Consider the following 23,144-nt stretch of genomic DNA (forward strand, 5'->3'; position numbering starts at 1 on the left):
AGTGAGATAAGTCACACCAACGTGTACCATCCAGTTACATGTTTGCGAAACTTATCAGTGCCCGCATACCTGGACAGGATGGCGCAAGAGGCCCGGAGGAGAAATAAATCCAACACTGCCTGGAGATGTACAATAAACAAATGTATTAAAGAGACTCTTCTACGTTTGGCTGTAAATTATAGAATGATGAAGCTTAAGTGCTTTACAACTAATAAAGAACATGTGTCTTACTCACAAATGCACTCCCACACCTTCAGTGACTCAAATGTGACACTTTGGAATCATAAGCAATATAAAATACAAAACTACAGTCATACTAAATCTATTGTATAGTTTTGTTGATCCATTTTGTATCTTTCGCCTCAACTAAAATGCTTTCCATCTGTCCATACTCATTCGTTGTGGTTTGACACAAATTCTCTCTTATCCGGTACATCTGGCCAAATTATCCACACATACACACAACTGTGTGGACATCTAAACACCACATTTTTTGGTGTCATGTGTAATGTGCAGCATGAATGTACAAGTCCGTGCACTGTCGTCTTATTTGGCCGAACTCTTCAAAGGGTTGTTTAAACTTTTCAATAATTTATTGCTACTTCATTTGCTGCTATCAAATAGTCTTCACTTCATATGAACATGATTAGATTAAGGCAGGAAAGTTCACATTCACACGATCTCATTTAGATGTTTGTTTTTACATGACGGTGAGCAGTAAAAAAATCATCTATTTGAAGGAAAACAATAATGAGAGTGAAGGAATTTACTCAAGAAAGGGAATAGTTTTTGCCTTTCACTCTTTTTCAAGAATAAGAAGAAAGAACCTGCAATCTTTGCCAGCTTTACCCCACAAAGGGCTTAGCACTCATTGTTCCGCTAAACTCACAATGGGGACTTCAAGAGCTGGATGGAGACTATCAGAAATAAACATGCATGCATTCCTTACCCCCTACTCTCAAAAGCACACCATGATGCTGACTTTAATGCCCTATTTACCAGAACACCTGCATAGTTTGCCGGAAGTTTTTAAACATAGCTTTTTAGCTGTAAATAATGAACAGCAGCTGCAAAAACACAGCACACACAACACGTAATGGTCTCATTCATGCAGCAAACCAATTGGTATGCTGAGCGCTGAGCCAGCTGATGGTAACCTCACAAGCACTGGTCCTGAAAACACATGTTCATATTACTAATTCCACTGAAGACAAATAAAAGTTTTAGCGCAGCTTGAAGCGCTATTGAGAAAGGCAGAATGGTTTATAAGGGGAGAGAAAAAGAGCAGAGGCAGCATGTGACAGAGAGACGGGGGGAGGGAGAGGCACTAAAGGGAGGAAAAGCGGGGATGTTGACCAGGAGGAGGAGGAGGTAAAGGAGGAGGAGGGAAGTTTTTAGAAACTCACAGTGAGAACACAAAACAGCAAGCACACACATGAGGAACAGCTAAGAAGACACTTGAAATATTCATCATCACCAAACAGGTACAGTACAGCAATTTACTTTTCTCTGTTCAAATTGCCAAATCATGCGATGGTTTACCCTTTGTGATTGAGTTATCCCCATTGGTATTCAAAGAAAGCAATCATCTGGAACAGTTTTTGTTGCACTTGGATTACCGTTAAGTTCCCACGGAAACCTCTGAGCTTGTCAATGCATTCATTTGGTGAGACTCCAGTCGTAGGCCCATGCTGTCCTTTGTGGAGCTCAGGAATATTAATCCTTGTGTATATTTCTCATTAAAAAAATTCCACATTTCCAATTTGGGTAAAACACCAATTTACAAACTCAGCGGTGTTTGTTTTATCAACAATAATTTCAAAAGAAAAACCTGATGATTTTGTTTTTCTGGTTCCGACTGTGTTTGCGGCATAATGCTCCATGCTGATTAATTTCTTTCTCTTTGAAGCATTATGAACATCATTTTCAAAATGGACACTACATTAGGTACACTTGCGCTTTCAAATGGGATGCACTGTGTAATGTTTCTAGTTAGTTGGTATTATATTGTTTCTACTGTGTTTGAGACATTGTTCTTATTTTATGTTTTTGTTTCTTCGCATCATTTTCAAGATACACTTAACTTTAGGGACACTTGCATTGTCTAATGTGACTCCGACACAAAAAAAATAATTACGCTCGTCCTAAATCAGATGAGTCTTATAAGTGTACCTAATGTAGCTGCTAAGTCTATACATTTTGCCCAACGGAAGAATTGCCCAATTTATTTATTTTCAACATACAAAAACAGTGCGCATTACCATGACTCTGATTTCTTAAAATCTACACGGACATAAAGAAAAAATAAATAGCAAGCACATTGGTATTTTTTTTATTGCTTGTGACAGAAAGGTAAAAATCACAGAGGCAATTATAATTTATACTGAGGCTAACGATTTGACAGAATAGCAGTTGTTTGAATTGGTCAGTACAGATTATTGCAATTGCAAAATTATTCTTATCATCTTTATGATGTCTCTCAACAGACATGACATCACTACGTTGGAACCCAACTGTGCTTCTCCTTTTTCTGAGTGCCTGGCCTCTCCTTCACTCCCACCTCGTCGCTGATGCCGCTTCTACTTCTCCTCCCATCACACGTCCACGTTTCACATTTATTACTGGTCTAGGTGAAGATTACGATGAGGATTATGATGAAGAGGGTGACTCCGTCAGCGAACGTCCTCCAGAAGTATTCGCCACCACAAGGATGAAGCTCCTACAACGGGAGCTCTGCAAGTTTAACCCCTGCTTGGAAAATCAGGTCCCCTGTGCCAAGCTGTTGGCCGAGACTGGTTGCCTCTGCCCTGGCATCAGTGGGGTTGACCAGCCTCCTTACCCGCCACGCTTACATGAAATGATGCCAATCCATAAGGGGGCTAACAGGGGCAAGGTTGAGGTCAAATGGTGTGCTCCGACTTCTGTGGTGACTCAATACAGAGTGGTGGTGGAAGGAAAAGACGGAAAAGCTATAGAGTTCGGGGAAGCTTCTCGACAAGGCTTGGTGGGCTCTTTGGAAGTTGGAACCAAGGTGTGCGTGGAGGCAGTTAACAAAGCAGGACACAGCATGCCCACAGAGTTTTCCTGCATGCGATATGACCCTCCCTCTTCATCAGACTATGAAGTGCTGGCAGGTATTATCGGAGGAGGGATTCTTCTCTTGCTTCTCATCTTAGGTGTGGTTTTCTGGAGGTGTTATAAGAACAGAAGCACAAAGAGAGACTCAGCTGATGGACTTGGAAATCCCTCATACAGCACAGAAGGAACATTGTGAAACAGACAGGACAATTATAGTACAATATTAAACATATGGGGAAACAGTCCAAGAGAGGATTGTTTACCACATCAGGTAATGTGTAAATATAGATAGTAAATTATCAGCTGTTGTTTTCTTTTTAATTATTTACATTTCAGGGCTAGAACTACCTGTTTTTGCTGGCAATTGACTTATGTAGATTTCTAGTAAAGTTTAATATTTTTGTGATCATGACTGAAACTTTGGTAATAAAATAATCCTGTGTGGACAAGAACTGAATATTTTGCGTTTTGTTTTATGAGGCTAAAATGTTTTTCTTTCCTCAGCTTTGGGATTATTTGGTGTGAGATAACATTTAGGTAGATGAATTAATAAGAGCGACAACAATTATTTTGATATTAATAACAAGTCAATACTTTTTTTTCAATAATGTATCAGGCCTCTTAAATTGTGATGGATTCTTATGATAGTCTCCTGATATAGTATATAGTAAGTAATCAGGCTTTATAAAATAAAATCATAATTTTATACTGACGGTTTTCATTGCCTTTGTGGTTGTGCCATTTCTATATATGAAGCGCTTTGTTACAGCTGCAGCTGTTGTAACATGCGCTATACATTTGTGTTGTATTATATTGTATGGTACTCCAACGTTTTAAGACTTTTTTTTATTTTTCATTTACAGGAGCACAATAAAACGTTGACATTATTGTTTGAGAATAAAATAAGTCCCGCCTCCTCTGGGAACACAGGGCAATGATTTGTCACAGAACAGCACGGAAAAGGTACGGTTATGGTCATAAGCGGAAGTGACGTCGAATATGTCGCGAGTCCTGCAGTTGCCGCGAAAAACACTTACTGCATTGAGGAGCGTACGGTGGAGCGTATCTACAAGAATGGCGGGCACAGGTGAGTGAATACATAGTTCAACTATTTCCTTAGTCCATTGTGATTTTAGTTTATTTTTGTTCAACGTTTTTGGTTTTTTTCTTGAAACATCTTTTCATTATTTTAAGCTCAATTTAGACAATCGTGTGCATCGTATTAAAAAAAAAACGAGACCGTAGCTGAGTGAAGTAAAGCCATGCTTATAGAAATACGATGTTTATTCATGTATTACTTGGAGGACAAACAGTGACTCAGCAAACTTCAAGCAGCAGGAGACTTAACCCGGAAGTTTGAAGGCTCTCCAAGCAGCAACCCAATACAAACACACAAAAATGTATTAAACGTAAACATTGGCATGCCTATGTAACAAAATACACGACAGTGACAGCAGGATAATTAATTTAATTAATTTATCTATCTGCAAACAAAACCATATTTCTATCCAGCTACAATATTTTAAACTTTTTTCTTCACAGGTAATGTGAATTACAGGGGATCGCTGCCTGTACACTTCGAATGAATACACTGTAAACAGGGATGACAAATCTTTTTTAAACTGAGAGCACTTCCTGGCTCCTGATTGGTACGAAGAGCTGACCAGTTTGATACAAACTTCTGAAATAACAAATTTGCTCAAACCACATTTAACTCATGATAGTCATTTGTGCGACTACACCGATCATGTGAATGTTTCGAAACTTGACTCCATGTTTGTAATGAGGTGTGAAATTCAAATTCTGTACTCAAGTTTGCACTCTGTAATGATGTCCTATCATTTGGAGTCTGGCTTAAAAGAAAGCATTCAATATGACTGTAATTGTGTTGTATTTCTTTGTGCTTTACAGCCACTATGGATGTATCATATGATGATCTGAAAGCACTCATGGAAAAAGGACAAAACCTACTTCTTGTTGATGTCCGTACTCAGCAGGAAGTGGAGATGGGACGCATACCTGGATCGCTTCATATCCCAGGTCAGCCTGCCTCCTTCATTACGTGTAAATACAGTAGTCAAAAACAGGTCTGCTGCTTAGTCTAGTTTGGAATGCTGTCATGCAAGTCTTTCTAGCTTACATAAAATATTTGCATTTAATTTCACTCCAATAACCCAGTTGATGAAGTACAAGGTGCCTTTGGGTTGGAACCAGACGCCTTCAAGGCCAAATACGGAGTCACCAAGCCGTCGTTGAACTCTTCAGAGTTGGTCTTTCACTGTCAGATGGGAAAACGAGGGGCGACAGCCACAACCACAGCAAACCAACTTGGCTACTTGAAGTAAGACAATTATTTTGTGCTCATAAAGTGCCTGGTGAAGTTGAGGCCTATTGGCATTTTTTATTTACTCTTGTTACTTGGAAAGTTGTATGCAGGTGCATTTGTTACTCACGGAGTCAGCGCCGCTTTTGTGTTTCTGTGTTTCAGTGCACGTAATTACGCCGGAGGATACAAAGAGTGGTCTGAGAGAGGAGGGAACTGACTTTTATTGAAGGAGAACGTGGACGCAGAATAAATCCACGTTTTTGTGCTTATCTGTTGTATCCTGTTTTATTATCATTTACACTCCATGCTTTTAATAAAGAGTGGTATTTGCCCACTTGCGTTTGCCCATCATTGTCAATCCATTACACTAATAGATATATATTATGCTATATATAATTCGTTCACCGCCGGCATAGATATCAATACATAGAGCCTATATTGTTGTGTGCAATGGTCTCCTTGTTAAACACATATCCCTGCATCCATTATCTGAACTGCTTCTCCTCACGAGGGTCACGGGCTTGCTGGAGCCTATTCCAGGTGATATTGGGCAGTAGGTCAACCGAACTGGTTGACAGCCAATCGCAGGGCACACAGAGACGAACAAGCATTCACACTTTAATCACACTTCCATATAGAAACATTGTAAAAATAAGAATACGTAACAGACATGAAAATGACAGGCACAACAAAGATTTTTTCATATTTACTCCCTTATTACATAGAATAGACATTTAATGTGTGTCTGTGGTTTTTTAACACACCTGTCAACTGGTTGTCCGCGGCCTTCTAGTGGTCCGTAGCGGTCTTGCAGGTGGTCCGCGAAATTGGAAATGGAAAATAACATTTTTTTAGAATAAAATGTATTTATCATTTAGACTTAATCTATTTTCCAGCTAATTTTGTGAATCATTTACCCATCCAAATTATGTCAAATGCAGCTGAGATTACCAAAATAGACATACAGATCCAAATAAATAGCCTGTATAGGTCTATCATTCTTCGGTGCACATTAAAATCATATTTCGCCAAAGCAGTGGTCTCCGAGTTGCTTCTTAGTTATAATGGGGGTCCCTTGGACAAAAACAGTTGAGAACCCCTTGTTCTTGTCATGTTGCAAAATTACAATACCATTTTATACAATATATAACTTCTCGTCGGAGGAAGTCTAGTGCTGGTATAAAATATGAAAATAAAGTCATATCAGGGCGATATCCTGATTCTTTATTTTATGGAAATAATGTAATGATAATGCAAGACAGTCTCAAATTACGGTCACTTATTCGGCACCTGTGGCTGTCTCACACGTCAAGATGCTGGAAAAAATAAAACAGGTAACTAATGTGTTTCGCAAACCAAACTCACGTAATTTAACATCAAAGTTTTCATTACCAGTGCTTTTGTAGAGAGCTGCCTTGAATGCTTGCGACATTATGCATTTTCCAACGTTAATTAGCATAACAATATGTAGCATACAATACTTGCATTAATCGAGAAGTATTCGTCAACCTTTTAGGCACTACGGCTCGTCGTACTATTGGGAAAGAAAAGTCACTGTCAAGGGGCCCTTTTGATCCTTTTCTGGGCCGAACCAGGATCTACACGCTCTTACTGCACTGGTAAGTTCTTATTGACTTGTTTTAGATACTTTCTCGGCTACAGCTCATATTGCCAAAGTGACAAATAATTATAAAGCTATGTACAAATAAAGGTTAGTAAATTATTTATGTTTCACTAAGAAATTAAAAACTGTGTCCGCTGTTTTGATGTACGTGTTCGTTATTTTAATAACACTGTTGTCAAACTCAAGGCCCGGGGACCAGACACGGCCCACCACATCATTTTATGTGGCCCGCGAAGACAAATTGTGCATCAAATTCGTGTCATTGCTAGAATTGCAAATTGTCTTCACTTTTAATAATACATATATATTTTTTGAATATTTGACCAGTTTTTGTCTGATTTGAAAACGAGTTATGTCAGTTTGTTTTGTAGCTTTTACTGTATATAATATGAGGTGCTAATGCCTTTATTTGGGTTGACAGTCATAATGGTCCTCCGAGTTTGACACCCCTGCCCTATCATCAAAATTCGCTAGTCAATATTTTTTGTACGTTTTTTTAGTTTGTAATTGCTAGTAAACTTTTCTCAAATAATTTTTGCCATAATTAGATCCTGCTCTCGTTTTTCTCTAGCATATAAATGTTGGATAAAAACAGCAAATCATTCATTTGTACAAAACGTATTGAAACCTGCTCATTTTACCCGACTTAGTATCGTAAATATTTTTCCCCAGACATTTCAGTAATATAAAATACTTTGTTTAAATATCGTGGAAGTTCATTACATTTTTCCATTTTTTAACTGAAAGCATCCGCTTCACGTCAATTTTTTTTCTCTCGGCCATTTTATAACGTCGTCATTGGATTACCTTTTTAAACACACAGCATGATTAAAACTTTTCGATTCTGTTTCATAAATGTTCCTTAAGGTGACCCTTTAATAGAGATTAAATAGCTTGTTTGGGAAGTGCAACCCTCCCACAAATATCTTCAGAAGATTAGAAAAGGTTTATCGGGCTGCTGAAGTAGGCGACAGCATTGTCAAAAAGTGCAAATGCAGGATCAAAGGTTAGGAAGAAGATCCAAGTTTAAGCGACCTCTGGGACAAACAAGGAAGTGGAAGGCCGTCTTCAGCCAATGATTCTGGAAACAGTGCGCGAGTCAAGGAATGTTCAGAGAAGACGAGAGAATCGCAATTGATGACATAACTGAATTTCTTGGAATGAGCCACTGCAAATATTGTTTTTAATAGGTTACACTTAAAAATCTCCAAAACATGGTGGAAAATATGAAAGATATTTTTGAAATCAGCATCCAAAATAAGTTTAGGGACACATAAAATCTCTGATTAAAATTTGCTGTTGCAATACTCTACAGCTACAAGTACGACCTTACTTTTAAATGGGATTGGTTGATTCGCCTACTGTAGAGCAAATATGTCCAGCAAGTAAGATTTGAAAGACAAATTAACTTTTAATTTCCTCACTTACAAAACAATGCATACCATATAGCCTGCAGTTATTCACATCTGTTCTTGAGAGAGGAAAGCTAAACAAAGTCTAAAAAAAGAATGTGACCCCCCACCCCATGCGGTGCAGTTGCAGCTGCAGGTTCCAAATGGAGAAGAATCCAACCGGAAAAACTCCAAAATGGCATGTACACTCACGCACGCATATGATGTCACCTTTGGGACAGTATATTATTTTATTTTTATTTTTTGCATTAGTCCTCACAGATATAAAGTTTCCCCGCGCCGGACCTATTCCGGAGCCTGACCTAAGGGATCTGTGCGCTTTCACTGATGTGCATGGCTTCTTGAAACTAGTTCTTACCTTCCAGGTAAAAAGAACATTAATTGTTTACAAATAAGTACTTTTTTACTGTTTGGGACTCTATTTGCTGCACAGATAAAGGATTTTATATGCTTTGGTCCAGAGTGGTCTGCCCGTGTGAAAGCTTTTCTAAATGTATTTAGTCTGGCAAATGCAACGGTAGGTGTGGTTCTGCCTTGACAAATTTTGACATTCTCGTATTCAAGTAGTCGAAGAAAATGATGACTCTGTTTTCATAGATCAGCGTGCAGCTGCGATGCAAATTTCCTCAGCAGACAATTCAACAAGAATTTAGGTTTGTACCATTTATGTCTGTTCTACTCTATACTGTAAATCTGTCACAGAAATTCTCTGAAACGATGTGTTATTGTTTTGTATAATCAGTTGAGTCAAACAATATGTCTTCATTAAGTTCAACTCTGTTGTTTTCTTCAATATTTGATCTTGCCATCTTCATTGCATTTGAAACTTCAGCAAAATGAATGCAAAAGCCAAGTGACAGAAACCAACTGAATGTGTTTTGCCTTTCAGCAAGTGTTAGGACCAACTTGATAACATAATGCTGTTATTCTTACAGAGCGAGCTTCACAAGGAGACTTACATCTGCCATAAAACCGTCGCTGATGTTGGATGTCACCTGTCGTTCCTTGTCAGTAACTGGCGGTTCAGTTCTTGTCAAGATGAATAAGCACAAATTGTGCCTTTCTGATCATGATAGTCCATGTTAGATTTATTATTGTACGATGTCATACTAATAGTATTCTGCTTCTTTCTTGAATCTTGTAATAATGTCAATGATTTGACAATAATGAAATAATCTTGTCATAACATGCCAGAGTTCTTGATGAAGCTCTATTATTGAGTTTTTAATGCACTACTAACTAACTAATTAACTAACTAAACAATGCAAGAGGCTGAAAATATGATGCTCCCATGATCAAAAGTTATTTCAATGTTTGTTAAAGGTCTCCTTCCATCTCTTTGGCTTTAAAGCGCCGACAAGCCGGTAGAGAAAGGAAGGTGGTGTCCCGGGGGCCACCCTGTCTTGGGCAGCGTGTTGCCACTCAGCATCCCACCTGAGAGCATGGACAGCGGCCTGTACGGCGAACTCAACATGCAGCTCGTAACCCTGCTTTCTCCTTGTGTGCTGCACTACCCCAACCTGAAAACCCTTCTTACGCACGTGGAAGTATCCTTTCCTGTGGAGTGAATGAGTGACTGTACCTCTTCACTTGAGACTGGGGTTCGGTGCCTTGCTCAGGGTACCTCGACTGCAGTCACCAAGCCGACTAACAGCACAACTCGCATAGTTCCTTAACTTGTGGTTAGGTGTTGGCTTACACCCCTACTAACGTTCCCATGACATTGCCCTTCGCCTTCTTCCGAAACCTCCAAGTTGATCTGGACTGCCGAGAATTGTCAGGTTAACAACAATTTTTACAAGGAACAGCACTCACAGATGATGCGTCATTTCCAGAACACGGCTGCATCTTAAAGTGATGTTTTGAAACACGAGTGACTTTTTGAACATCATGTCAGAGCTTAACGGTGTTTGTATTTGCCAAAGCGTAGGTGCGATCACTAAACTGGCTTGGATTGACTTGTTCAAGCCTTAAGAGAATACATGGGAATCATTTAAATCCAAATATGTACCGGTAATTAAAATTTAACAGAATAATAGTTTCCACATTGGAAAGAATATACGTGTACTTCTCTCTATGTGACAACAGTGAAAGGCAGTTTTAATTCTACTTCTGTCTCATGGGAGTTAGTAATCTGCAAAATAAAAAGAGGCAAAACAGATTAGGTTAAATCACTCTGCTTAGTATTTAGCAGGAGCAAAGTCACAAGAAAACATAGCCGACTCTCTTTGGATTGGCCTGTTTTCCCTTTGTTGAACAAAAGATCTGTTCAAAATTATTTTAACAAGCTCAGGGTGCCTGTTCTGGTGCACAAAATTACTTCCAGGTTTGAGAAAGACTTTAGCTTGTGTTTTACTTTATCCTCGTTATCCTGCATACTTGCCTCTGGTTGAGGTGTATCAGCTAAAAATTGGGTCACATGAAATTATATGAATCATTATTTCTCAAAATGCTACATACATTTGTGAAGTTGGCTTTAGCATATGTTCACATCTGGTTACACTCACACAATGTGGTTAGATGAAAAAAAGTTGTTTGTTTTGCTTTTGCCTCAAGCTTAAATCAAACTGCTCAAATGCCACAAGCTTGCACTTGAGCTTTTATGACGACGTTTGAGATATTTCATACAATAGATATAAGATATTTGACTATATATTTTGCCTATTTTGTAAAATTACCCATCATGTCACCTAGTCACATGACTTTGGACTATTAACGGTCAGGTCCAATACTTATTCTTAACTTCACTGAAAGCTATACATGGCACAGTTGCATGCATGTACAATACACCGTATTTTGCATTTTTCAAATGTTGACGAATGATCGTTGTGGTATTAAGAGCTGGATTAAGCCAAGCAAGTCTCTACCAAAGGCTCAGGTACCAATTGTACCACCTCACCGGCACTGAAAAGTTACGTATATCTTGTCAAATTTATTCATTTCAATGGTAATCTGACTTGCAATTTGAACAATTAGTTTTCTGCAGCCTTCATTGGTTATTTAAACGAAATCAAATTTTTTTGTGATACACCCTCTACATACATTCCCCATAAAATGGACCATTGTGTCCATTGTGTAAATTTGAAATTGAACAGAATTGTCAGTAAATTTTACAACCGTGCCACTTTTAGTTGGAATAGTTTTCATTCAATATTCATAAATTTCAGTGACACTGATAGAAATATGATAGCTTGGCCTGATTCGAATGCACTCGTGGTTCATCTTTTTCTTGTAAATAAACACTGCAGTAAAGATATTTGAACACACTCCACAAAATAAACCTAATGTTCTATCAGCAAATGTTCTGTGGACTTAAAGTGTGTGAACTAAGCCTCTGCTTCAATCTTCCTCTCCAGATCCTTGTGACGGCAGCATTGTGTACACTTTGGGGCACGAAACGTGCCAGGAGCCTGAGAAAAGGTTACATCTGCTCCCCGTCAAACAGAAACTCTTGATGTTCCTCTTCCTGCTGCACACTGACCCGTTTGCTTCGCAGCTCTCAGATGTCATGGGTGAGAGATTGATGGAGAAAACCCAGGATTTTTAGTCACTCGTCTGCTGCGGAGAACTTGAATTTGAGGATGCGTTGTCATTTTAGTCACTGATGCTTTGATTGAGCGCCACTTGGAGGACATTCTGAACAACAACAGGCAGGAGGTCACAGGAGTGCTGCACACCGAGTTAAGTAACACACTGAAGGCTCAAGATTGCAGAAAGAAGGCAAGTAAAGGCTTACACACACACACACACACACACACACACACACACACACACACACACACACACACACACACACACACACACACACAAGTGTCCGAGTGTGAGTAGTAAAGGTGTTATGGGGTGTGGAAAGGAGCAAGAGAAACTACTTGCAGCAGCTGAGGTCATTCTCAGCGCATCTCTCAGTATTGTGAGCTGGAGCACCAACTTGGACTTCAGAAAAGCCTGCCTGAGTCACATGCAGGTGACATTTTATTGCCCCGCAGCCATTTTGATTTCCCCGAGGGCTACGATCCATTCACTTACTGTATGTGTGTAGGTGATCAATACTCATGAACTTGCGGGCTCTCTCCACGAAGCCTTGCTGAGAGTGATATCATGGAGATGTGTCCCCAGCAAAAGGTGCTACTCTGTTCAGGTACCTGGGAGGCTTGTTCAGTTTGGATCGACTTTCACGTGATGAACTATTTGCTCATTTTCGTGTCTGTTTTACTTGACAGGTTGAAGAATGTCTCGAAGGTGCCCATGAAACCTGAGCAGAAATTGAATCCGGTGTTTTTTTAAAGACGTTCGCTCATGGTTGAATTCTGTAGAAGCAATGGTTAAAATAACAGTTTATACACAGTCACACTATTGCTTTTTGAAAAAGCCATGTAACTATAGTGGACAGTATACTATTGACAACCAATAGTGAATTGTCCACATTCATTGAACCCATTCATGTGTATGCACGTAAAAGATCACCTTGACCCAAATAAACTCTTGACTGGCTCATGAACTTGAACGCTTTCATTTTTCACCGGTAAGCTTATCTTATGTGTGTGCAGAGCTGTGTTATTGCTTTCAACAACTTCAAACGAAACCAAATGTGTATCTGACATGGTTGGCAATCTGTGCTGTGGGTAGATGATCTACTTCATTGGATATTTGTACAAGATATATGATTTATTAATTGAAAATATGTCTGTGTATAGTGATGGGAAGAATAATTATTAGATAGCAAAAGGTACAATAAATGTATCCACTTGTTACCAGAAGTCAGGGCTTCCAGCAAGTATCAATTGTGTTTATTAAACAGGCCCAGACTTCACATGTATTAAATTGAGATAAGATTATTGTTTATTTCAATATACGATTTAAAATTAATATTTTTGTTTGGTGGTGTTCTGTCACTTCTTTAATATAAAATTGGTGTCTTGGTCTTGACTCAATAAATACAAAACACTGTCACCTAAACCCACGACCCCAACCTACTACCTCATTTTGTTAGGTTTTGCAGTCAAACATATCCCCAACAAAGTAATGATGAGATTCAGATGAGGTTAGACCGGTCTACACGAAATGGGTGGTAACTTGGAAATGAATGTGTAATGTGCATTCCGAAACAGCAGAGGGCGGGTACGCGCCCAATTTTCTGTTCATCCGCCGGGAATTAATAAAAAAAAAAAAACGGAAACGGAAAAAGAGCTCAGGCACAATTTCGCGGTAAAATGAAATCGGCGCTCTCCAGTGTTGAGTAAATATCGTAATGGCAACTGCCGTTGGAGTTAAAGCAATGTAGACTTTAACTACCTTGAAAATTATTTCCAAAGCTTGGATCTGTGCTATGACGTGCAATTCACGCAATTGCTAGCCGCTAAAGCAACACTAGACATCGAATTGAGCTCTGCGTTCGGTCTTGTTTTCCTCGTAGATAAATAATTCAAAAACAATGTCACCAATAACATCAGAGGACTTGAAATCAGAACTCGAAATGTTCTGCATAGCTTGTAATGATGACTCCGCCTTGGACAAAAGTAAGTCGCGATTTTAACATAATTCTTCTCCACTTGTCATGCCGTGTCCATCCATTTATTTGGGACTGTATGATTATTATTATATTTGGGTCTTTTTGCATTGACAATACCTTTCTCTGTGTTGTGTGTGGCTCTTGTTGTCCCTAAGTGGTGGAGCAATGCATTTGCAATAGGATCCAGGCAGATGAGTGGGTTTTGGAGTGGGTTGCATACAGCACCACAAAAAATGGACTGTTGCTTTCTGTAGACACCTTGGAGCAATTTGAATACGAAGTAAGAAACACTAAACCCATTTCATGTCTGACATTTTTCCCTCTCAAAGATGTTCATTGTTTTTTGTAGGTGTTAAGCAAGAGGAATAAATCCAAGCAAAGCTTCAAAAGGGAAGAGCGAAACAGACCTAGAGACATTAACACAATACAGGACATGTATCCTTTTTTTTTTAAAGTAACCATGAAATGATTTTTTTAGACTGACCTGTCAAACTGAAAGTCAATGTGTCACAGACCTTGACTTCTCCCTTCAGAATAAAAGCTGAAGAAGAAGAGGATAATCTTCTGGACTGCTACTCTACTCCTGCAAAGGTTAATTGATACTTTAGCATTTTGCTCTTTAGGTTGCTTGCATGATGGATGTATCCACCTTGTGTCTTTGCATACACTCCCTGAGTTTGTGCGCTTGTGTGCAGGGCTCTCAGAAACGAGTGCTAACCACTCCAGAAAATCCTCACTCAAAGAGGAGCTCGTCCTTGTTGACCAGTCCCGGTGTACTGCTGTCTCCTGCCTGCTTTTCTCCCAGGTATTCTGCCATAAACATCCACATTCAAAAAGTACAAAGTCTAAATTTCAGTCGACTGAAACGGATTTTTGTTGCCATCGTCTATGCAGCGCCACTCCTTCTCAGAAATACAGCCAACGTGGAGGCAAAGGAGAAGTAGTGGTCTCGTTCGGGGCTGTGCAGGGTACACGTTGGGCTGGCAGGAAGGCTTCTGGTACCGAGGTACAACTGGAGCTGCTGGAAGGGACTGAGGATACCCTGCATTCCAGCTACAAGTACATGTTCCAGAGACTGCGTGACATTCGCAATGGTGAGGGAAGGGAAACGAAAGGAAGACTTAACAGGGTTAAAGTTGTCAAACCCTACTGTCAATATTATTTTTTGCATAATGTGCAAACCTTCAATAGATTTTCGATTTAAAAGAAATTCTACAAAATTGTAGTTGCATAAACCAATTGTTGATTTTGTGTTTCTAAAGTATTGACTGAGAAGATTGAGGAGCTGGGAGAACAGCTCCAGTCCCACTTCAACATTGGAGAGTTTTCTCCTGTCTCGCTGCCAGAACAGGTGCAGCATACTAACAAGCATATCCGTTGTGGAATTTTGGCTGGTACTCTCACGTTGAATTTGTCCATTCTTTAGGACTGCGTGTCAGTTTTGGGCCAGGTGTGCTGCGACAGTAACGGCAAGTTGAACGCGCAGTCTGTGTTGTTGGAAGCGGGCCCAGAGCAAGGTGGTCAGCAAGTATGTCTGGACCTGTCAGAGCTCCAGGAGTACTCCCTGTTTCCTGGCCAGGTGAATTCGGTCAAAGCTCCTCTAAAGGGCGTATTTCTTAGTTGAAGCACCTTGCCCACCTCGTGGCTGTGGGGGTACACTGCGGTGGTCTCTCCTTTACCTGTGCGCTGAGACTGTGTGCAACAGGCTATATGGACCACCTAAAGTAACAGAGTGTGCCATGGAAGCTGGGCCTGAGACTCAGCCAGCATCCGACCGAGAGCTCTCACAGCAATAATACTCACATGTAAATTTTGGACTGACTGAAGTGTGCACTGTCTGCTCTGCCTAAAAATGTTCCCATTTCAGCTTATAAGAACTCCACTTTGAAATTGAGAAAGCACATTGTTTTTTTTCATGCAATATCTCCCTCAAAACACCCATATTTTCGTCCTCGGTCTTAAATTTTAACCAGTCTAGTCTCAGATTCATTGCTAATACGTAGACTTAGGTGGTAAACCAATAAGCAAACTCTACGTAATATGTAGAAAATAATTCCTATGATAGATAGTACCTGAATTCGAATGTTTCTAGCAATACATCATGTTGGTCTTAAATTTATATGCATAATGGTATTAAAAGGTCTTAAATTTCACTTACTCTGGAACCCTGGATATATTGTTAGACAATTTCTGAAATTGCTTTTTCATACTTAAATATTTTTTTCTATTTGATGTTCAAGATGATTTAAATGATGATCATGAATAATGCAAATGATCATCAAAAAATGACTTTTTACTTTGACTTGAGTCATATTATTCTAAAGTAACACTGCTCTTAATTGAGTACAACAATATTTGGTTACTGTACTTGTACCCTCTGGTCCCTATTATCCCACCCAAAGGATGAAGGTGTACACAATATCATCTGATGATTGGTTGGGATAAAATCTGTACTTTGGTGGAGTAAGAAGAATGGAATTAGGAAGAAACAATTCTGTTCATTCACAACCTGCAGTTGGACTAACCAACCGCATCAGGGTTGCGTGTTCCAAACTGTAACTTGACAGGCTGATCTGCTCGGTGGAAACTCGCTCTCCTGCCCTTTTTGAAACATTTTCCGTTCTCTCCAGGTGGTGGCGATGGAAGGAATGAATACCACAGGAGGGAAATTGGTGGTTTCTAAACTCTATGAGGTCAGATTTAAAAGACATCATCCACTTCATTGTTTTGAAACCAGAGCTAGTCTCTATTAATATATTTGGATCATGATGATGGGGTTTTTTTTTTGTAGGGAATTCCACTTCCCTTCTACTCATCAGCTGGGAGAATGGAGCCAGTTGAAGGTAGGGATGGATGCGTTATCGGTTGCTTTGAATCTCGGCCACTTGTTGTTTCACCTTTAGCGGAAATAAAAAATTTAAATGTTTGTAATTTTCTGTCGTAATCTCGTGCAATTCCCAGAGCCAGTCAATGTGCTTGTGGCTTGTGGACCTTACACCCCTTCTGACAGCCTCAACTTTGAACCTCTTCTGGACCTGATCCATGTCATTGGGAGGGATCGTCCTGACGTCTGCATACTGGTAAATTCTCTTTCAACCGTGCAATAGCACTCGAATGTCTGCAAAATTCTGACTGTCCATTTTTAACATGAGTGACCATTATATCCATATTTTATTCTGCAGCTGGGTCCTTTTGTTGACTCCAAACACGAACACATTGAGGTACGTTCACCGCTAGTGGTCATTCTGCATCATCAAAATTACAAAAAGAAATGTGTCTGCTTCCATCAGTCACATAAAATTCCCTATTTCTTCAAACAGAAATCCCAAGTGACTGAGCCTTTTGAAGCCATTTTCTCGAGATGCATCGAAAGCATCGTGGAAGGCACAAAATCGTACGTTTCACCATCCTTTCCGTGCAACATAGGAAACTTTTGAAACAAAGTCCATTTTGCTTAAAATAGCTTGTCGAACCCTCACACAATTCTTTTTGTCCCACGGTGACAAACACTTTAGAGCACAAAAGTACACAGTTTGAAGTAGATATGGCAAAATATTTTATCATTTGACATTCAGTTTTTTTGATACTTCCCGATGCTTGTTTTCCTTTTGTAGTGTCGGTTGTCGCCTGGTGTTTGTTCCTTCCCAGAGAGACGTCCATCATCATTACATCTACCCGCAGCCTCCCTTCACCTTGCCCAACTTCAGCAAGAACCCAGTCAGATACACTTTTTTTTGTTTTTAAAGTAATTTCTGGCTAGACAAACCTAAAATAATTTTTTATCCCTGCAGCGTGTGACCCTGGTTTCTGATCCTTGCACCTTGCTGATTGACGGTGTGACCTTTGGCTTGACCTCTACTGACATCCTGTTCCATTTAGGGGCAGAAGAGATCAGCTGGTGAGAAGGCAGTAGTGGACAAATAGCAGTAATTTTGGGCCTCATTTGGACACTTTTACCACTGCTTTAAAAACATGGATTGTTGGGTCATCTTGAGTACAGCGCACACAGACACACTAGAGTCTATGGAGTCTCATGTTTTCAAAATACAAGATGTTAAAAATCAGGACACCAATAATGCCACTTAAAACACTCATTCATTCTGCCTTTACAAGCGATAGAATGATATTAAATTATTGGACTTTGTCTATTGTGTGCTAATCTCCTATTTAGCCTTTTGCTCTCAATTTGTGTTGCAGTGGCGCTGGATCGGACAGATTTTCCCGGATTCTGAAGCACATACTGACCCAGAGAAGGTAGGCTGGGAAAAAGTTGTCAAAAGCTCTATTGTCCTTATGTTACATCAGCGTTCAACCACCCTCTTGCCCCTCAGTTACTACCCGCTGTACCCACCTGTTGAGGATGTGAACATGGACTATGAAAAGTTTCAGAGCTTTGGTCAGCTGCCACTCACACCGGACGTTCTCATCGTTCCATCTGAGCTGCGCTACTTTGTTAAGGTACAGAATAACCATATCAGATCGTAACACACACCGACACACACACACACACACACACACACACACACCCCTTTCATCTATTAAAGTGTATTCATCCAAACTCTGCAGGATGTCATTGGCTGTGTTTGTGTCAATCCCGGACGCCTGACCAAAGGTCATGTGGGCGGGACTTATGGAAGGCTGCTGATTCAGCGTGCCATCTCAACAGTTGACGACAGAAGAGTCAGCTGCTGTTTGGCGGCTCAGGTGGTTAAAATTTGACTGTAATAAGGACTAATAAAGCTAATGTACCCACCAGAGGCCAGTTTCAAACCAACCAGGTCTCAATAATTTTTTTTTATTTTTTTATATAATGCAGTTGGGCGGGGTAGTCTGATCATCTTTATACAGACTATGGTGTTTTTACCAGTGAGCAGCAATAAATCAAAATTGCTACATGTGTGAGTTTTTGTATGTGTAATGTTAATAATATAGGTTACATGTTCAACATCGACAATGATTGACCAAACACTGGTGTTTAATATTTTGGTCTCAGTGGAAGGGGGGGTGAGCATACTACTACCACTAGTACATATTGCCTCTATAACATCAAATAAAACAAAACATAATTATATTTAAAATGTAATTTTAATGTATTTTTTGTCTTTAAAGACACTTGTGCTTTTGATCTCAGACCATGAACTGTTCCTATTTCCTGATCGCTGTGGCTAGCAAGTGTAAAGCCTGCCTAAACACACAAAAGATTGCCATGTTTCAGTGTTGCCACATAGCTTGACCAATCAGCATAAAACTTTGTGGTGAGGGTCTGCCAACCATTCATTTTACACATTTATATCTCTTAAAACAAGATATACTGCCTGTATCCCTTTCAGCAATGTCAACCCTTTTATAAAAATGGACGATGCCACTTCCTTGCACAGCAAAAAAAAAAAAAAAAAAAAAAAGAGTAGCACACACATTTTAGGTAGGCACGTTCCTTGTAGGAAAAGGTACTACAGACAAAATAAATAATAGCTATCAGTCATAAAAATGGTCAAACTCATCAGAGTCGCTTTGCTGATCCGTGTGTGTTTCTCCTCGGAAAATCGCCACATTGCAAATCACTGGAAAGCAAAGAAAATCTGAATGAACATCCACAAAAGTCAGGTTTGCATTTTTGTTTGCTCTTCTTGATACCTTTTGGGGTTGTACTATTGCGTTCGACTGTTTTTGTGTCTTTTTCTCTGTAAAATAAAACATGGAGTTCAATTCATTTAACAAATAATGCTTTTGACACTTCTCCACCTCTTCTTGACTTACTCTCTTGTCTGAGGATGAGGTGCAAGGAGATTCTCAATGTCATCATCATCAGGGTCACTTGAGTCCTCATCAGATGTTGCTGTTGTGGCTCCCTCGTTGCCATCGCCATCTTCAGAAGCCTCTTGCGGAGTAAAATGCACCCTGGGCCTGAAAGCACATCAATTGTATTCACTTCCATAATATATATGGAGAAACCAACTGAATCTGTCCAACTTCATAAATTCAAAATCAACTTGTTCTGTTGAGGTGAGATGATGATGTCATCTGAATCTCGCTCCTCTGCTTGCTCCTCTTCATCCGACTCGTTTTCACTTTGGTCATCGTGCTCTTCCTCATCCTGCAACAAAGCCGAATCCTGCTCTTTATTCTGCCTCTTCAGCTTGTCTGAAACGTCGTCACTTCCTCGGTCTTTGTCAGACTCAGTCTCCCGCTCATCTTCTGGTGACGCCTCTTCATCCTCGCTGTCCCCCTCCACATCACTCTCTTCTTTCTCGTGACTTTTGCTGTCTGCCTCTTCCCGTTCTTGATTGTCTTTCTTTCCTCTGGCTGTGTCGCTTCCACCACTCGACTCCTCAGACTGGGATGGTGAATTGCCCCGGCTGCTATCTGACTGGCTCAAAAGACTCTGACTCGCTTCATGTTCACTTTGGGTTCCGCTGATAGAACGACTCTTTGGGCTTTCTCGCTTTCGTGTCTCATTATGGGTCGTCATCGGTAATCCAGCAACAAGTGCCGTGATATTCCTCCTCATTTTGCCTTTGTGTGATGATGCTTCACTCTCAGATGTCTTTGCCCCTTCAGATGAAGAAGTCTTTGATGATCTGATTGGAAAAAGCCAGAAGTAAAATATTATTTAATTCAAGTGCACTGCATTTATTCTGACCGGCGGTTCTCACTGGAAATGACAATGCGGTAGAATAGTATTGTTTAAGTCTGTAAACAATACTTTTAAAACAAGTCTTACTTCTGCGAACTGCTTCTGTTTTTCTCTGAGCTGTTTCTTTTCTTCCTCTTGTCACACTTCATCCGTCCACACACACTGCTGCTGCTGCTGTTGCTGGTGTTGCTACCTCTGTTTTCAACATGCTCACTGGACAGGCGAACTATTTAACAAAGAGTGACTAGCACATGAGGAAACAAAAATACTGTACACGCAAAAAGAGATATTTACTATTCACACCTGGTTTAAAATCCAGCTCCTGAGATAAACGAACGCTCATCCTCCTCGAGAAGCTGCTTGTCTCTGCGTCCTCCACAGAGGACCGGGGTCCGTTCGCCTGATCGAGAGCCCATCCTGGTGCATTTTGTGGTGGAGTGGAAACAAGATGCTGGAGTTGGAAGCCCTGAGGACATGGAAGTATAGTCGAAGGGAATACAGATGTTGCCATGGTCTGGTCTGAATGGGAATGAGATGGAGAGTCCATGAAGGCTTGATAAGAACCGCCTTGGCCATTGTACGCTTGTGTCACAGCATCTTTCTGTGGCTCTCTGCCGTGACCTACGCAAAAATATCGTACATGTTGTTAATGACAGGTAGACTGATGTACAGTGCACCTATTTCACTTACTATGTGAATATAAAGCTTTCCCAACCGAAGATGTGGACCCATGTTCTTCTTCTCTTTTTTGACACATCTTCATATCCTCTGCCATCATCTGGTGAAGAGAATTGCAGTGTACTATTGTTATTATCACATTTGTTAAAACACATTTAATATGATGAACAGCAACAAGTGTGTGTCTGGCCTCTTCACAACAGTAGTCACTGAATCTGTGATGTCTTGTTTGGCTGCTTTGTCATGCAAGAATTGATTCTGTATGCTCCTTCATGACATAACAATTTCGCCATGCAACAGGGTAGCTTGATCTACTTCACTGCCTCTGTTTTTATTCATATTATTGTTCATCTGCTCTGCACTTTAAGTTACTGTGTTATTGTTTGGAGTTTCGTTGTATCTCACCATACAATGACAATAAAGTTTCTTATCTTATTATCTTATATTGAGGTATTTATTGGAGATGCAGTACAGTTTTTTTTATATAAGGGGCAGATATAGAAAGGTCAACAATATGTTAAAGATGATTACCGTTTTGTGATGAACTTGTGATTTCTCTTTCTGTTGTTTCTGTCTGCAGGGATAGCTCTCCACCAGAAACTGATCATACTCCATCTACTGGAATCAAGCGGGTGATGAGCAGGATTTTACATTCAAAAGAAAGATAAAGCCTCTTTGATGTTTAGCGGCCATGTTTCTCTACCCGAATCGACTTCATGGCAGCGGTGGCGGCCATCATTTCTTTCAATGTGTCTTGAGCCCTGTCAAACTTTTGCATCAGCTCCTGGTTATGATGTCGGGCAGCGCTTTCTCTGTCCTTCAGCTCCTGCCAACGCTGTTGCAGACGTATGGTATGACTAAAGAGAACATGTAAAGACAATTAAAAGAACAAGAAAATAACTTATTTCTCCACGTGTGCAACAATACTAAGAATAAAGTTCAGATACTTACAGCATTTGGTGTCTTTGACATGAAAAATCATAATGTAACGCAATTGGCTTTTGGGTACTGGATATTGAAAACATAAAACAACACAATTAATCATTAGTTTGAACTAATACTATTGCAAAAAAAATAAAAAATAAATAAGAGCCCATATTTATCACTCCTGGGATAATGATCTTACCTTGTTTTGTGCATATTTCCCCTCAAATTTCTATAAATGCTGATAGTGTTTACATGTGGTCTATTCAGATGACCAACTGACATTAAAGTCTCCTCAGATGCAGCCATGGCTGCAGATTTGCAAAGGCTGTTGAGATTAAGGTCACTTTGGGGTGGGACCAGAGGCAGGAAATCCTCTTTGAATTCAGATCATTTGCATATACAAGCACATTACCTTTGATTTATTTGCATAAAAATAACTACTTAACTAAAGTTCTGAAGTCTTAGTGTATGTATGTATGCGTGTGCGTGAATGTGCGTGTGCGTGTGTGCGCGCGCGCGTGCGTGTTCGTGCGCGCATATATGAATGGTTGTTAATTTAATTTAATTTGATTTAATTTAATTTGTGCACTGTGCATATTCCATCTTGGAGGAAAGGAAAATGCACCCGGCCGTTCCAACACAGTCGTATTTTTAGAAAACACTACTTGTCGAAACCTCCGGGTTTGGTTAGGGGAAGAACTATATAACCAATTTTTTTCATTTTGACGTGTGGTTAGTTTAAATGTTTACAATAGGCATGATGTGGTTTTATTGACTCATTATTCGTTTCAACGTATTTTTAATCCACAACAATCACCTCTTCTTTTAGAATTGGTTTCTAAGCAATCCTAAACACGAACAATAAAATGCATCAAACCTTACAAGTTTGTTATCTGAAAGGGGCGTTAATTGCCCAAGTTGCTGTTATACAGATAATACATAAATACATTTCATAT

At 39.8% G+C, this 23,144-nt stretch overlaps 4 protein-coding genes across 7 annotated transcripts; 3 read left to right on the top strand and 1 right to left on the bottom strand.

Annotated features, from left to right (window-relative positions):
• The first annotated feature begins 1,362 nt into the window (after nucleotides 1–1,362).
• Nucleotides 1,363–5,738, top strand: LOC147061073 (thiosulfate:glutathione sulfurtransferase). 3 transcript variants are annotated; one of them, XM_085906356.1, is made up of 5 exons: nucleotides 1,363–1,484; nucleotides 2,487–3,267; nucleotides 4,994–5,118; nucleotides 5,257–5,419; nucleotides 5,567–5,738. In XM_085906356.1, exons 2-5 carry the CDS (start codon nucleotides 2,489–2,491, stop codon nucleotides 5,619–5,621), a joined length of 1,122 nt encoding a protein of 373 aa, XP_085762482.1. In that variant the 5' UTR covers nucleotides 1,363–1,484; nucleotides 2,487–2,488; the 3' UTR covers nucleotides 5,622–5,738. The 3 variants fall into 3 exon arrangements, with proteins under 3 accessions (XP_085762482.1, XP_085762480.1, XP_085762481.1); XM_085906354.1 differs by lacking the exons at nucleotides 1,363–1,484; nucleotides 2,487–3,267 and adding an exon at nucleotides 3,997–4,165 and having other exon boundaries at nucleotides 4,990–5,118; XM_085906355.1 differs by lacking the exons at nucleotides 1,363–1,484; nucleotides 2,487–3,267 and adding an exon at nucleotides 4,601–4,727 and having other exon boundaries at nucleotides 4,990–5,118.
• Nucleotides 5,739–6,451: 713 nt separating this feature from the next.
• On the top strand, nucleotides 6,452–12,925 carry top6bl (TOP6B like initiator of meiotic double strand breaks). The gene is made up of 14 exons (XM_085905540.1): nucleotides 6,452–6,738; nucleotides 6,921–7,023; nucleotides 8,565–8,618; nucleotides 8,693–8,805; nucleotides 8,874–8,957; nucleotides 9,038–9,093; nucleotides 9,376–9,447; nucleotides 9,792–9,987; nucleotides 10,128–10,221; nucleotides 11,797–11,952; nucleotides 12,039–12,160; nucleotides 12,294–12,404; nucleotides 12,480–12,578; nucleotides 12,661–12,925. The coding sequence occupies exons 1-14, from the start codon at nucleotides 6,718–6,720 to the stop codon at nucleotides 12,694–12,696; spliced, it is 1,317 nt and encodes a 438-aa protein (XP_085761666.1). The 5' UTR covers nucleotides 6,452–6,717; the 3' UTR covers nucleotides 12,697–12,925.
• Nucleotides 12,926–13,602: 677 nt separating this feature from the next.
• Nucleotides 13,603–18,719, top strand: pola2 (polymerase (DNA directed), alpha 2). Its single transcript, XM_085905388.1, has 18 exons — nucleotides 13,603–13,956; nucleotides 14,105–14,229; nucleotides 14,299–14,384; nucleotides 14,483–14,540; nucleotides 14,645–14,754; nucleotides 14,844–15,043; nucleotides 15,212–15,300; nucleotides 15,376–15,528; nucleotides 16,580–16,642; nucleotides 16,741–16,792; nucleotides 16,911–17,029; nucleotides 17,132–17,170; nucleotides 17,270–17,343; nucleotides 17,564–17,666; nucleotides 17,741–17,847; nucleotides 18,147–18,203; nucleotides 18,281–18,407; nucleotides 18,516–18,719. Exons 1-18 carry the CDS (start codon nucleotides 13,872–13,874, stop codon nucleotides 18,666–18,668), a joined length of 1,800 nt encoding a protein of 599 aa, XP_085761514.1. The 5' UTR covers nucleotides 13,603–13,871; the 3' UTR covers nucleotides 18,669–18,719.
• An 85-nt stretch (nucleotides 18,720–18,804) lies between these two features.
• On the bottom strand, nucleotides 18,805–22,593 carry LOC147061076 (uncharacterized). Of its 2 annotated transcripts, XM_085905386.1 has the most exons (11): nucleotides 22,388–22,593; nucleotides 22,213–22,269; nucleotides 21,965–22,118; nucleotides 21,793–21,876; nucleotides 21,274–21,361; nucleotides 20,887–21,204; nucleotides 20,671–20,809; nucleotides 19,940–20,527; nucleotides 19,707–19,853; nucleotides 19,584–19,630; nucleotides 18,805–19,510 (listed from the first exon to the last, which is right to left on the bottom strand). In XM_085905386.1, the coding sequence occupies exons 1-11, from the start codon at nucleotides 22,492–22,494 to the stop codon at nucleotides 19,425–19,427; spliced, it is 1,815 nt and encodes a 604-aa protein (XP_085761512.1). In that variant the 5' UTR covers nucleotides 22,495–22,593; the 3' UTR covers nucleotides 18,805–19,424. The 2 variants fall into 2 exon arrangements, with proteins under 2 accessions (XP_085761512.1, XP_085761513.1); XM_085905387.1 differs by lacking the exons at nucleotides 22,213–22,269; nucleotides 22,388–22,593 and having other exon boundaries at nucleotides 21,793–21,879; nucleotides 21,965–22,114.
• Nucleotides 22,594–23,144: the final 551 nt, after the last annotated feature.

Source organism: Syngnathus leptorhynchus, chromosome 2, assembly GCF_054491065.1.
Source record: "Syngnathus leptorhynchus isolate UIUO chromosome 2, UIUO_Slep, whole genome shotgun sequence".
NCBI classification, from domain to species: Eukaryota; Metazoa; Chordata; class Actinopteri; order Syngnathiformes; family Syngnathidae; genus Syngnathus; species Syngnathus leptorhynchus.

Bases quoted from the DNA above. Each gene is read 5' to 3' on its own strand.
- pola2 (XM_085905388.1), top strand. From the start codon at position 13,872: ATGTCACCAATAACATCAGAGGACTTGAAATCAGAACTCGAAATGTTC. The intron at 14,230-14,298 runs GTAAGAAACACT...TGTTTTTTGTAG, and splicing joins TGGAGCAATTTGAATACGAA to GTGTTAAGCAAGAGGAATAA. The intron at 15,044-15,211 runs GTGAGGGAAGGG...GTGTTTCTAAAG, and splicing joins ACTGCGTGACATTCGCAATG to TATTGACTGAGAAGATTGAG.
- LOC147061073 (XM_085906356.1), top strand. From the start codon at position 2,489: ATGACATCACTACGTTGGAACCCAACTGTGCTTCTCCTTTTTCTGAGT. The intron at 3,268-4,993 runs ATTGTGAAACAG...CTTTACAGCCAC, and splicing joins TCATACAGCACAGAAGGAAC to TATGGATGTATCATATGATG. The intron at 5,119-5,256 runs GTCAGCCTGCCT...CCAATAACCCAG, and splicing joins TGGATCGCTTCATATCCCAG to TTGATGAAGTACAAGGTGCC.
- top6bl (XM_085905540.1), top strand. From the start codon at position 6,718: ATGCTGGAAAAAATAAAACAG. The intron at 8,806-8,873 runs GTAAAAAGAACA...TTTGCTGCACAG, and splicing joins AACTAGTTCTTACCTTCCAG to ATAAAGGATTTTATATGCTT. The intron at 11,953-12,038 runs GTGAGAGATTGA...TTGTCATTTTAG, and splicing joins GCAGCTCTCAGATGTCATGG to TCACTGATGCTTTGATTGAG.
- LOC147061076 (XM_085905386.1), bottom strand. From the start codon at position 22,494: ATGGCTGCATCTGAGGAGACTTTAATGTCAGTTGGTCATCTGAATAGA. The intron at 22,270-22,387 runs GTAAGATCATTA...TTCAATATCCAG, and splicing joins GGAAATATGCACAAAACAAG to TACCCAAAAGCCAATTGCGT. The intron at 20,810-20,886 runs GTGTGAATAGTA...TTTGTTAAATAG, and splicing joins GGAGCTGGATTTTAAACCAG to TTCGCCTGTCCAGTGAGCAT.